This window comes from Balaenoptera musculus, chromosome 12 (genome assembly GCF_009873245.2).
Source record: "Balaenoptera musculus isolate JJ_BM4_2016_0621 chromosome 12, mBalMus1.pri.v3, whole genome shotgun sequence".
NCBI lineage: Eukaryota > Metazoa > Chordata > Mammalia > Artiodactyla > Balaenopteridae > Balaenoptera > Balaenoptera musculus.
The window spans coordinates 89,579,987-89,595,511 of NC_045796.1; the positions used below are offsets into that span (position 1 = coordinate 89,579,987).

A 15,525-nucleotide genomic window follows, 5' to 3' on the forward strand; every position below is an offset into this window, starting at 1 on the left:
ACCAACTCAGAGATTAGTCTGCATTTAGTAATTCCAAGAGAAGTTGTTGCAGTCTGTAGTAAGGTGAGCCCTGACACTAATATATATGGCATTCTTATCTGATGAATTTCATCTCAAATATCATCCCCTTTAGGGTTAAAATGTTTGAGCAAATTTAAGAGTTATAACCTGGTACCTGTTTGACTTATTGAAACTTAAAATCTGTTAACTTTTTTTCAAAGGTACAAGATATGAAATAGATAGATGTAGATGAGTGTGCTTCACATCCCTGCAAGAATGGAGCCACCTGCATTGACCATGCTGGTAATCATTCCTGTCAATGCGTGGCTCCATTTAAAGGTAATGACCACCGAGAGAGAAGAAAAAGCAAACATAATTAACTTTAAAGAACATTTCTGTCTCTTGTCTGATCTCATTTCAGTCTCCCAACAACATTATGGGTTCTTCATTTCCTTAAAGTCAGCTTCTAAAGTGACCAACCAATTATCCCTTAGGCAAAAACGAGAGTGAAATGAGCTTTGTTTATACACCCACTAAAACAGTCAAGTTTCTTAATTTTTTATTAGAAAGACCACCTTACAAGCAAATGGTAAAATAAAAAGTAAGGAAGAAAATAACCAGGCTATCATGTTATATTTGAAATATTGTTCCTATTATTCAATTTCTCATGAAATTGTCAAGGTTTTCTTTTTCTTTCTTTCTAAAGTAACCATTTATCTAATTTTTGAATATAGCTATATTGTGCTTAACATAGAGTAAGCCATTAACTGATACTTTTAATTTGGTTTCAACTTTGATGATACTTTTTTAGCTTCAGCTAAGGAATTGTATTTTTTTTTCAAAAACTAAAATGTATGGTTTGCCCTGTAAAATATATATTTTGATAAATTGTTGTGCAAATTAGTATACAGAAAGTCAATCACTGGATACTTCCTTGAACTTTAGTGTATTTTTCTACACCATGGAATTTAAAAACTGTGTCATTCAGGGTTCTCCAGAGAAAGAGAACCAATGGGAGTTATATCTATATATCTATAACTATATACTTAGACAGACATGATCATGAGAGCTTTCATCCTTCATTACTGTGTGGGCCGATTCCTCATAATGAATCTCCATGATAAGATATAGTGCCATGATCTGCTGTCTGTCTGCAAGCTGAGACCCAGGAAAGTGGTAGTGAAATTCCAGTCTAATTTGAAGCCCTGAGAATCAGGGGAGCCAGTGGTGTGAATCCCAGTCCAAGGACAGGAGAAAACCAATGTCCCAGCTCAAGCAGGCAGGCAGAAAAGGAACACATTTTCCCTTCCTTCATTTTTTGTTCTACTCAGACCCTCAGCAGATTGAATAATGCTCACTCAGTAGATGCGAGGATCATCTACTTTACTGGGTCCACTGATTCAAATGCTAATATCATCAGGGAGCACCCTCACAGACACACCAGAAAAAAACATTTAATCTGGGCACCCTATGGCCAGTCAAGTTAACACATACAATTAACCACCATGCTGCTCAACTTAATATAATGCAACTGAGATATTCTTATATGTTGTACCTAATTTTCTTAGAGAGTATCTTCTATAATTATTAATCAAAAATATGATTGTTTGACTAACTTCAAATATTTAGCATATATTTAAACTCACTAAATTACAATGTTCTTATCTGTTAAATGGAGATTAAAAATATTTACCTCGTTGATTTGAATGTGAATTAAATAAGATAAATCATATAAATACCACATTGCCTGTTGGAAATTAACATTCTTCAAGTGTTTAATTGTAATTTTAAATAATTTCCTAACATATATATGTAAAATCCATACAGTAGGTAATATTTTATAATGTTTGGGTAGTAGGATTCAATACATATTTATTTATACATCTTTAAAGATGCATAGAGAATAGTCTAAACAATCCCAATCAATAAAAAACTTAGATTTTATTTTAAAGATAGCAAAGTTTTCCCAGTGCTTAAATATCTGTTTCTTATACCATTCTCAGTGAAAGGAACCAGATTTCCTTAGAGATCTAGCTGATTCTGGGACTATGACACGGAATGTACAAATGGGTGTGGAGAATTTTATAATACTAGAAAGCAATGAAGTACTCAGAAAACAAAACCATGAGAGTATCTCAAAGGAACACAGGAGCCAACTGAAGATATTCTTAATGACCAGAATCATTTGAGCAGCAAAATACAGGAGTATTGGTTTATTATCCAAAATATAAAATAAATACTCATGAGTCCACACTGATAAAAGTAAATGATAGATATATAAGTAAATAAATAGGAATAATAGACACATCTTCTATGTAGAATTATTCCAAATAATTTGGGCAGATACTTTGCACTCAAGATGGTTGAACATAACTTCCCACCCCTTAAGTTTGTGCTGTAACTAGTGACTACCTTCCAAAGAGTACAGTATGGAAATGGGGTGTAGGGGGAGTGTAACTTTTCAGAGCAGAAATCTGACAAAAACTGCCTAAGTTAATATCAAAGTTAATATCAACAGTGATAAGTCATGTTAATAGCAAAACTTTCAATATGAGGTAATGAGAATGTCACTTTATCTTTATGATCTTCAGCTTGAAATCATATTGCCCCAGTCTAACCATGAGAAAACCATCAGACAAGTCCCAATTGAGGGGCACTCTACAAAATTCCTGGTTAGTACTCCTTACAACTGTTAAGGTATCAAAAACAAGGAAAGTCTGAGGAACTCTCAGGAGACATGATGACTGAAAGTAGTGAGGTATTCTGGATTAGATCCTGGAAAGGAAAACAGCATTAGGTTAAAACTAAGGAAATCCAAATAAAATATGGGCTTCAATTAAAAATTATGTATCAATATCAGTTCATTAGTTGTGAAAAACATAACATAATAGCACAAGATGTTTATAGTAGTGGAAACTGGTTGCAGTGTCCAGTTTCTCTTCACTATCTTTGCGACATTTAAGTAAATCTAAAACTATTCTAAAATAAAGAAGTTTAATTAAGAAATGAATGATTTCAAATAAATGATTTCTAATTCAAAATAGTTTACACTTGAAGAAAACAGAAAAAAATGTAAAATATAGTCATTTTAGGTAATCCTAAATGGTTTAACATTTTATATATACAATTTTATTTTGATTAATATCTGTGACTATTATAGAAATGACTACAGTCATATCCTGTTTTATTGCTATTCACAGATATTGCATTTTTCACAAAATGAAGGTTTGTGGCATCCCTGTGTAAGCAAGTCTATTGGCAGCATTTTTCTAACAGCATTTGCTCACTTTGTGACTCTGTGTCACAATTTGGTAATTCTGGAAATATTTCAAGCTTTTCATTATTATTATATTTGTTATGATGAGCTGTGATTAGTGATCTTTGATGTTACTATTATCATTGTTTTGGGGCTCCAAGAATTGCACAAATATAAGAAGGTGAACTTAATCAGTAAATATTGTGTGTGTTCTGACTATTCCACTGACTAGCCATTCCCTAGTTTCTCTCCCTCTCCTCAGGCCTCCCTATACCCTGAGACACAACAATATTGAAATTAGGCCAATTAATAACCTCTAAGTGTTCAAGTGAAAGAAAGAGTCATGTGTCTCTTCCTTTAAATCAAAAGCTAGAAATAATTAACCTTAGTGAGGAAGGCATGTTGAAAACTGAGAAAGGCTGAAAGCTAGGCCTCTTACACCAAAAATCCAAGTTGTGGATGCAAAGGAAAAGTTCTTGAAGGAAGTTAAATGTGCTACTCCAGTGAACACACAAATGGTAAGAAAGTGAAACAGCCTTATTGCTGATATGGGGAAAGTTTTAGTAGTCTGGGTACAAGATCAAACTAGCCACAACATTCTCTTAAGCCAAAGTCTAATCCAGAACAAGGCCTTATTAATGTTCTTCTATTTTGTAAAGGCTGAGAGAGGTGGGAAGATATAGAAGGAAAGCTTGAAGCTAGCAGAGGTTGGTTCATGTGGTTAAAGGAAGGAAGTCATCTCCATAATATAGAAGTGCAAGGTGAAGCAGCAAGTGCTGATATAGAAGCTGCAGCCAGTTATCCAGAAGATTTAGCTAAGATAATTCATGAGGGTGGCTACCCCAAACAGCAGGTTTTCAATTTTGTCAAAACAGCCTTCTTTTGGAAGAAGATGCCATCTAGGACATTCATAGCTAGAGAGGAGAAGTCAGTGTCTGGTTTCAAAGCTTCAAGGGACAGGCTGAAACTCTTGTTAGGGGCTAATGTAGCTTGTGACTTACCTGGAAGCCAATGCTCATTCACCATTCTGAAAATCCTAGGGCCCTTGAGAATTATGCTAAATCTCTTCTTCCTGTGCTCTGTAAATGGAACAACAAAGTTTGCATGACAGTACATCTGTTTACAACATGGTTTACTGAATATTTTAAGCTCACTGTTGAGGACTACTGCTCAGGAAAAAAAATATTTCCTTCAAAATATCACTGTTCATTGACAGTGCACCTGGTCACCCAAGAGCTCTGATGGAGATGGACACTGGGATGAATGGTTTTCATGCCTGCTTACACAACATCCATTCTGCAGCCCATGGATCAAGGAGTCATTTTGACTTTCAGGTCTCATGATTTAAGACATACATTTTTGTAAGACTATAGTTGCCATAGATAGTGATCCCTCTGATGGGTCTGGGCAGAGTTAATTGAAAACCTTCTGGAAAGAATTCACCATTCTAGATGTCACTGAGAACATTCGTGATTAATGGGAAGAGGTCAAAACATTAACATTAACAAGAGTTTGGAAGAAGTCAATTCCAACCCTCCTAGATGACTTTGAAGAGATCAAGGTTTCAGTAGAGGAAGTCACGGCAGATGTGGTGGAAACAGCAAGAGAACTAGAATTAGAAGATGTGGAGCCTGAAGATGTGACTGAATTGCTGCAATCTCATGATAAATCTTGAATAGATAAGGAGTTGCTTCTTATGGATGAGCAAAAAAAAAAGAAAAACAGTTTTCTTGAGATGGAATCTACTCCTGGTGAAGACACTGTGAAGATTGTTGAAGACAACAAAAGATTTAGAATATTATGTAAACCTAGTTGATAAAAATAGCAGCAAGTTTTGAGAGATTTGACTCCAGTTTTGAAAGAAGTTCTACTGTGGGTAAACTATCAAACAGAATTATATGCTAGAGAGAAATCGCTCAGAAAAGAAAGTCAGTTGATGTGGTAAACTTCATTGTCCTGTTTTAAGAAATTGCTGCAGCCACCCCAACCTTCAACAGCCACCGCCCTGATCAGTCAGCAGCCATCAGCATTGAGGCAAGACCCTCCACCAGCAGAAAGATTACAACCTGCTAAATGCTCAGATGATGGTTTGCATTTTTTAAAAATAAAGTATATTTTAATTAAGGTATGCATGTATGTTTTTTAGACATAATGCTATTGCACACTTAATAGTCTACAGTATCATGTAAACATAACTTTTATGTGTATTGGGAAACCAAAAAAGTTTGTGTGAACATGCTTTATTGTGACTTACACTTTATTGTGGTGATCTGGAACCAAACCCACAATATCTCAGAGGTCTGCCTGTACTAAGTATTTTAATTCACTAATTATACTGAAGAAAATAATTTTCCAGTTAATGTCAATGACTTACATTTGTAAAACACATTAAAATGTTTAATGAGCTTTCACATAAAGCTATAAATATAACAAGACAAAACAAAAAAGCAAAAACAAAGTTAAACTATTATAAAACAAATATGCCTAATAATGTATATAATATTTTTCTTATAATCATGTAATGTGGTAAAATTTATACTAGAAATACATTATACTATATAAAAACATAATTTTGATAATTTCTAAATCATTTTATATTTTTATACATCTGTTAGCTAGGAAACTTATATCAGAATCTGTCTGCTTGGCTCTTACTTTCCTTTTCTGGCACAAGCTTAATTATCCTGCATATACATGAGATCATGTGAATGAGTTCTGAACAATAGAAAACAGAAGTTTTTATCTTGCAGTCTGATCCATAAAAATGTCCTATAAATGTTTCACTCCCTTTTTAAAAAATTTTGTTGAAGCATAGTTGATTTACAATATTGCATTTAATTTCTGCTGTATAGCAAGTGACTCAGTCATATATATATTCTTTTTCATATTCTTTTCCATTATGGTTTATCACAGGATACTGAATATAGTTCCCTGTGCTATACAGTAGAACCTTACTGTTTATCCATTCTCTGTATAATAGTTTGTATCTTTTAATCCCAAAATCCTAATCTTTCCCTCCCCTACCCCATCACTCTTGGCAACCATAAGTCTGTTCTCTATATCTGTGAGCCTGTTCTTGTTTTGTAAATATATTCATATGTATCATATTTTAGATTCCACAAGTAATATCATATGATATTTGTCTTTCCCTGTCTGACTTACTTCACTTAGCATGATAATCTCTAGCTTCATCCATGTTGCTGCAAAAGGCATTATTTCATTCTTTTATGGCTGAGTAATATTCCATAGTGTATATGTACCACATCTTCATTATCCATTCCTCTGTCAGTGGACATTTAGGTCATTTCCATGGCTTGGCTTTTGTAAATAATGCTGCAATGAACAAAGCAGTGCCTTTCATTCCCTTTCTTCTTCTTCATTCTTGTTGGAAGTGAGATGTCTGAAAAACTAGAGAGAAGAGCCAGAAGACCATAGGTCCCTAAAGAAATTCTCATGTAGAAAGACATCCATGGGCCAAGAACATTCCCATGCACTGAGTGAAAAAACAACAAAGAAACAGAAAAGTTTGTTTTGTGTTAGGCCACTAAAATTAAAAAGGGTTTCTCCTCTTTAGCAGCTAACATCCTTTAAGAATTACTCCTTTAATGAACATAAAGTAGTCCTTGGAAATATCATCGAAATTAATTTTTAAAAATCCCATGGATAAACATATTTTTCAAAATATGTGTGTAATGTAGTTATAAATTCGGTTTCTATGTGAAATTTTTGTAATTTTTTAAAATTTAGTAATTATTCTCTGATTGTTCTAAGTCTGTTAGCAATTGCACAATCTATTTCAAAAAGAAATGAAAAGAACATATACAAAAAATAAATAAATAAAACCAGAAAAAAACATTAAAATCGTGAGATTAAGTTTAGTAAATATTTAGTTGAGTCAATAATTCGGTAAGGTTAGTTTTGTGTATTGACTAGATCCAGTTAACAAACTGTCCCACGGGGGATGTTCGAACCCCTCCCTGTTTGCACATCTCATGACCACTACTCACATCCTTTTGTGTACTGTTATTGGCTGTTTCAGGCAGGATTTAGACTGCATTTAACTGCAAAACCTAAATTATTAATTATCTGGCTCTTTCAGAAAATGTTTGCTGACACTCTGTATAGAAGAATACTCAAATAACCTATCTTGTAAGCTATGTGTTGTGGCTTTCTGTTAGTATAGCCCACGTTTCATCTATTGATTCTTTATCTGTGGTAACATATATTTTGTTAAAGTAATGTACAAGGTCTTTCTTTTTATAGGAAATAAATAATTCTACTCCATTGTACTAGATTAATATTATAATTGTTCCATTCTGAGTCAAATTTATGCCAGAAAAAGTAATACATATAAATGTGAATATATAAATGTATAAGATTTATTTTTTAATCTAAAAAATATGTATAGTTACTGTTTACCACATATGTGAATTTGTGAGGTATAGTTTATTTTAAGATAATACCCTAGTTCAAACATTTTGCCCTTCAGAGAGGTTATGTTTCATTGTTAGTCATAACTTATTAAAACACTCACTTAGAAAAAGGAATTTATCCCAAAAAGTCAATTGCAATTATATAGTCCATTTATGGGGACAATGGAAAAGAATTAGAAAAATCTTTATATAATTACTCTGGAGAGCTGAATAATGAAGTGCTTTTATGCGTGTTATTTTCTAGCATTATAATTACAGATCCTCCACAAATAGTATAGCTTTCACTCATAATGTTTAATGTTGTATATCTCTTTTGAAATCTGTAGAATTTTTTTTTTTTTTTTTTTTTACAAAGGACAATAAATAGGGAAAATAAATTCCTCTATACAATCTTTCTTCCATGAGGGGTTCATCTACTGGTTAATGAGTTCTTAGTTTTGATTTAATCTAGGCTCCCTGGCAAGTTCTAGCCTTAAAAACTGAACCTAACAAATAAATATTAAAAAATGAATTTCCTTCTGAAGTAAAGATCTTTATTATTTTGTTTTCTGTTTACTCTGAACTGAATTTTTCTTCAGCAATGAACAGAGAATTTTAATAAATACCAATGGGTTTTCACCTTCCCAGTAGAGGTAATTGTTATGATTTTCCTGAAGAGAACCTAATGTTTTTCATTTAAGAGAGGAGGGTATAGACTACATACATGTTTTACAAGTTTGGAAAGCACAATTTTCTATTTTAATTAAAACACAAATATATAAATCAGTCATTCCCAATGATCACTACTGTCCTGAACCAGTCTACTGTCATGGCCGATCACTGCTTCCCGGTGCCCTCTACTGAGCCTTCTGTGCCCGACACTTCCAAACAATGCAGTGATAGTAATTTATCTTGCTGTGCAAAATGTATACTAAGTGGGCATTTTTTATGTTTCCATGTGTGGAATAAGTGGGGATAAATCATGCCTCAATGTGTAAATTTTCCTTTTACATATGAAATAAAAGAGAAAATTATCGTTACACACACATACACACACACATCTGGAGCTAAGTACACTTGTTCATCTTCGCACCAGAATTAAATGCAATTGTTCATGTGGTCATGTTTTACAAATGCTAATTATTACTCTTTGTTTAAAAGCCATAATAATTGCTAAACAGTAAGGCAGCTCTTGTCCAATCAGCAGTTTTAAATTCTAAAACTAACGTCTATGAAATATGGTGGAAGTAAAGGAAAGTTGTGAAGATGACTACATATAATGAAATTGCTGCTTCTGGTAGAATTAGCTTGTGAAGCACTTAAAGAGGCAAAGTCTATTTCAGAATTTGAAGTGTTTTCTTAGTAGATGAAGATGGCCACAACTCTCAAATTACCTGCATTGAACATTGAGTGACACTAAGTTAATGTTATTCTCTGTAGAAAATTGTGACTGATAAATCCAAAATTTTAAGTGTATGGAAACTAAACTATTGATAATTTTATAATTCTTAAAATGATCCATTTGCATATTGAATTTCATTAAATGAAGGAATTCTACAAGAAAATAATGTTGCATATGTCATTCTTAAAGCAATAGTCTTTCTACATCCATCACGTATTGGTGGTGAGAAATAAGTTGTTACCCTTTTTTTCTAGAATATAACAGTTTCCAATATCTAACACAAAGAAGACAGGGCTTTGATGTAAATTCTTGTTTGGTTCTCAAGTAAGTAAGTGCTTAAACTAATAAGAATGTCATTTTAATAAGGCTAGGTATGAGCTAGTGGAATAGAAATATTGTCTGAGCAACTGTCTTGTCTGCTAAAGCTTTAATGACACCTGTCCCTAAATATGTAGAAATTAAGATAAAAAAGCAGAAATGGTAATTAGCCATTAACCATGTTTGCAAAAGAAAGTAAACAAAAAAGAATGAAAACCCAGCACAACAAAAATGCTTTAGTGTGTTGAAAGCCAGAATAATAATGCTGTTTTGTGGATAGGACATTCTGTGATGGGAACTTGTAATTAGAAAGTAGATTTAAGTACATATTTTTAAGTGCTTGTAAAGTAAAAAATCCACAGCAAGACTAAACATTCCTGAAGGACAACATATTTCAGCAGGACTATACAGGCAACAATCTCTAATGTTCTGAAGATTTCTTAAAGTCAACTACAGACAATATGACCATACTAACAAAAAGTCAATTTGCTTTAATTCTTATAATGAAAGTAATAATATGAGTGTTATTTTAGAGGGGTCAAATAAATGGGATAAAGTACTGAGTTCCTAATAAGAATCCAATAGAAAAAAATTATTCATTTAATAGTTGATGTTCCTCCTCCCCCCCTCAAAAATTAAAGGAACATATCAAGCACCATAAAAATAATTTAAAATTTATACCTAAATTTCAACAGAAGAATAAAAGCTGAATCAACAAGATGGTTTTGCTATACCATTAAATGCACCAATAATCAATATCAACCTCCAGATTCAATAATATGTGTGGGTCGGTAAATTACAGTTCATCATTTCAATGGAATATTAAAAGATCAAAATTAACTTCAAGATCATTTTCAGATACTTCAAAACATTAATAAATCGTGATACAATTTTAAGTTCCAAAAAAGTACAAAATTTTACATCATTTTTACAGCTTTGTAAAACATTGCTGTCATTAAACCAAAAATAAAAAATACACCCGGGACCCAAAAAAAGCCAATGGTTTTGTGAAACTTAGCTTTGTTTTTCAAAATTCCTTTTACTATTATTTTTTAAACTTAAAAAAGTAGTCTCTACTTAAAATAGAGACTATCAGAAGTTTCCTCTGGAGAGGCCCAGAGGAAACAAGTAGAGATTTTCTTAGAGGAAACCCAACTGAAAATGCCCACTGAATCAATCTTGCGTATCCTGCCATGGGGAGAGGAATATAAAGTAAAATCACAAGTTTGAAAAAAAATAGTTGATGTTTATGATCTTGTTTCCCATTTGTTCTGTGTAGATTAAAATAAACAAGAAACATGAAGTACATATTGGTTTGACAATCAGTATCGGACACCTTCTTGGTGATGACATCATAACGTTTAGTTTGATATAAATGCTTAGATGCTGAGGCCATTTAGACAGCAAGAATAAAGGGAACCTGAGTAGAGAATGGGTACTAGTTATAAAGAGAATTGATTCTTTCGGCTTCATTTATTAATTTCTTTCTCTGCTTTTAGAATTCAGAGGTATTTCATACCTTGGTCAAATATTTATTTAATTATATGATTTCAATTGTATTTCTTATTAAGGAATCAGAACTATTATTTATCAGTTTGACATTCCCTATCCTTTTTCTGTATAACCTATATACTATTTCATTTGTATGGGTAATTACATTTGACTACATTTTCTGTAAAATAGCATACCAAGTGAAAAAATATGGTCACTAACTATAAGTATGGACATATTATATTCAAAGTGCTATGGAGTTCAACTGATAAGACATTGTAGATTTCACCCCATCTTGGTAACCTAATACATGCAATGATAGAATGGCAGGTTTGTCAGATTCAGAGAAAGGCTTAAATATAACCTACATTTTATACTAATCACTTTTTATTTGAATTACCAATAGGAAATTGGTAATTCCTATTGTTAAATTACCAATTACCAACACACCTTTGACTCTCTAACAACTAGGGAAAATTATGACTAAGTTGAAAATTACAGATAAAGAATGGCTTGCAACGTATTTAAAATAATTTGAAGTCTTTGCAAAATTGGAAAATCATGATACTGCTATTTTTTAAAATTATTCCCTTCTTTGGTTTTCAGGATCTTACTCACACTTAATTTTTGGTGTTATTCAGCACCCTGTCCTCAATCCTTTCACCTTTTCACTATATATGCTTTTCAGGTTGATCAAATCTATCCACATGAGTTGACAAATTCATTTCCAGCACGTGGAAAATGGACTTTTCCCTTCAAATTGAAAGAACTACATGTTGATGATTTAGAAACTGTCATGCATATCTTAATACTATGAATGTTTCAGGAAGAAAATTCAAATAAAGTAACATAGAGTGACCAGAGAAAGAAAGTATGGGAATTCAAAGTGCTCAAAGATGTTCAGTGAAGCCCAAAGTTACCCTGAGAGCAATGAGGTTGGAGTATTAGGTACAGTCAAAATCAGAAATGCCATCTCAGGAATATTTGGGACAATGCGGTGTCATTAAATCTGGGAGATTTAATGAAATGTACATTTTGAGAGGTCATCCTAAACTGTATTTCTTCTTTTTCTTTTATAGAAGGGTTACATATGGAATAGAAACAAGTTAGGTGGTTGCAATAATCAAGCTGTCGTATACAGTATAGATATGAAAACTAGGTTTGAGGTAACTGGATGATTTCAGAAGATATTTAGGTAACAACCCAAACAGGTTAGGCTTTTATGATGTTCAGAAGTGTAAAGCAAGGAAGAGAAAAAATCATGCTCAGATTCCCAGGGTGGATAAGTGAGTTATTGCTCTGGGGCCACATGAGTAGAAGTAGTGTGTTTAATAAAGACAGAAAGCAGCAGCACTTCAGACATACTGAGTGTGCAAGACTGTAAACTATTAAAGTAGAAGTCTCCCTTGAATAATCCTAATCTGTGTGCCTGAAGCAGAGAGGAGAGTTCTGGAGGGCCTGTAGTTTCTAAGACATTATTTAGAAAGTGACAAAGGAAAGACAGGCACTGAGGAAAATCAAAAATGTAGGGATGAATAGACAAGGAAATATACCATGAGAAGCAGAAGGAAAAGGAAGAGAAAAGAGGGTGTCAGTAAGAATAAATGGTAAGAAAGTGTCAAATATTGTTGGACAGTCTAGTACGATTTTGTGTGAAAATTGTCCCCAAAAAAAGTATTACTAGAGAAGCATTGAAGACTTTCATAGGAAAAGTTTCAGTGGAGTTTAGTGTCATTGGTGATGTTGGAGGGGGGCAGGGGAGGGGATATAGATGAAATGAGAAAATGGAGGAAGCAAGTTGAGATTACTCCCTGAAAATGTCTGCCAGGTCAGGGGGAAGGAGTTATAAGTCTAAAGGGGAGGAGTGTGAGACAAAGGAAACAATTTTTTTTTTTAATTTTGTCCTGCTTTGTTTTATTTATTTATTTTTGGCTGTATTGGGTCTTCGTTTCTGTGAGAGGGCTTTCTCTAGTTGCGGCAAGCGGGGGCCACTCTTCATCGTGGTGCACGGGCCTCTCACTATTGCGGCCTCTCTTGTTGCGGGGCACAGGCTCCAGACGCGCAGGCTCAGTAGCTGTGGCTCACGGGCCCAGTTGCTCCGCGGCATGTGGGATCTTCCCAGACCAGGGCTCGAACCCGTGTTCCCTGCATTGGCAGGCGGACTCTCAACCATTGCACCACCAGGGAAGCCCAGGAAACAATTTTTTTTCTCTGAGATTTTAATTGGTTCATGGAGTGTATGGATATCTCCTGTTTGCTTTCCAGATCTACTCTGTGTCCAGGAAGTTAAACCATATTATGTATATTTCTCTTGCTTTCGTTCGAGTTTGGCAAATGAGAGTCCCTGTAAAGTAAGAGGAAAGGAGCAGGACACAGATGTTGATTCCCTCACTTCATTTGTGGGTTCCCATGAGCTGTTGTGCCCCTTCACCGACCACATCACATTGCTCCCAAGCCTCAGTCTCCACAGAGCCTCCCTGGCTTGGGTTCAAGTACAATCCACTCAACCCCTCAGGCTGACTGGCAGAAAAGATCTTACTCTGTCCTTCGGTTTTTCGTATACCTGCCACCCATTTGTAAATAGTCTTCTGTTAAAATAGCTTCAACTTTATTATTTCGAGTGGGCCATCTCATTCCTGCCAGGATCCAATCACACTTAGTAATCTTTGTGTACTCATGGGATGATCTTAATACAAGCGTAAAGAAAAAATCTATAGGAGAAATAGAATAATCAACAGAAAGAGGGCAGTGTGGTAGGACAAAGAGCTAGAAATCTAGTGGCAACGTTAGCTTTAGACAGGAAGAGGGACAGATCTGTCATTAAATAATAAATTAACCAAATGGAGATATTTGTCAGAGTAGAGATTGTGGTAGGAATCTGGGGTAGTTATCATCTGATGATATCTATTTTCTCTGGTATTCAGAAGTGTGGTTATTTTCTGTGAGTGATGGGAACAGTAATATAATTGAGAATTCAAGGAGAGTGTAAAATATTTCACATTTAACTGGATATCTATTTTCCTGCATGCTGATACATTGACTTTCATTGAAAAATGATCCTTGTAGCCATATTGTTCTACAGGAGTTGCTATTTTGACTAAAGTTTTCATCTTCCCTAAACCAGAATCAGGGACCATTCTTGGGATTTAGATAAGGGACTTTGAGAAAATGCTGCTCAGACTATGTTTGACATTGAAAATGTGAAATGTAATCCACAAAAATTGGCAGAAAGTTTCTCAAATTGGGGGAAGAGGTTTGAAGAAAGATAAAAATTTGAAGAAGGGAAGAAGCAGAAAGATAATGGGGGAGAGCTAAAGAGAGAGACAATCAAACATGGCAAGAGTTCCCGTCCCTGATGTATCTGGGCCAGTTGCATTTTTGCCACTCCCATGGTTTGCTGCTTAAAGGAATAAATTTATCATTGTACTAGTGCTGATCTTACTGGGTTCTGCCTCTTTTCTCAAAAAAATAAAAAAAAATAAAAATAAAGTCTTCATTTGTAAAAATTTAGGCAGTATTGAAGTTCAGTCAAAGGTAGAGACCATAAATTTATGCTGGCATCAGTCTTCACATCTGTGTGATCTTCCTCCATCAGGACTGAGCAGCTGAAGTACAGAGAATAAGAGAGTTGGATTAACCAGGAATTGAGTAAATTAAGGGAAATTTACTTTTTTGTGTGTGCCAGTGAATGATAAGTGGAATTCAGCCCCACTTCTTGACCTTGAAGTTTCAGTGGTGTACACAAAATTGCTGCCCTGAAGAGGGCTGGAAGCAGCATGGCATAACTACAATGGAGATGGTTTTAATGAAGCAAGAAGGTAAAGGCTACACTCAATAAATATATAGGAAGGTTGTTAATTGTACAAGGAATGCAATGACAATAGCAGTAGGAGGTTGGTTCATGAAAGAAGAAGCATAATGCTGAATAAAGGGATTAGAAAAGATGCATAGTAAAGATTCTATGTTGGCAATTATCAGAGTTTTCAGAGATCTGAGATAAACTAGACTTAAGAAGACACACACAAAAGGGGCAAGATTAATCCTAGAGACTCTGGTAACAGTGGAATAGTATATAGACAAGCCATTCATCAGATGACAATTGTAAACTCTGAACGAATTACAAAAACAACTATCTGAAAGCACTAAAGAGTGATCAAAAGCAGGCAGACATTGGAGAGGAGTCAACCCATAAATGAAAGAAACTCTAATTGGATAAAATTTGTGCTTATATGGCTTCTCACCTGAGGGCACCTTCAGTCCGCTCTATATGGGCAGTGGAAGCAATGGCAGAAAGCTACAATTTTTCAAGTGTGAAGAGTCAGAGGACAGTCTGAGACTTCCATAATAGCATAAAAGTGACCCAAGAAAAGAGGGAAGAAAATATAAAGGAGCACTAAGATCTCATATGACGGTACTAATCCTTGGTTAATCCCTGAACAGCACACATGTAGGGAAATTCTAAGGTTCCCACAAAAGCAACCAATAAAAATATAAAGAGCTAAGTAGTTTCAGCTGCTTCCAAACCAGTGAGGCAGAATTTGGAATTTTAGTTCAGCCATGCTAACATCATACTACAATTAATAGCATCATTACTTAGAGGAACAAAACAGAATGCAAAGGCAACACAAAATATCTTCACAATGTCA

At 34.4% G+C, this 15,525-nt stretch overlaps 1 protein-coding gene across 1 annotated transcript in view; it reads left to right on the top strand.

The window, feature by feature from the left end:
• Nucleotides 1-15,525, top strand: part of EYS (eyes shut homolog) — a 1,768,116-nt gene that overhangs the window by 425,803 nt on the left and 1,326,788 nt on the right. The window contains exon 10 of the mRNA XM_036871239.1: nucleotides 240-339. Within this exon, the coding sequence (XP_036727134.1) occupies nucleotides 240-339 (100 nt within the window). The remainder of the gene's footprint in view (nucleotides 1-239; nucleotides 340-15,525) is intronic.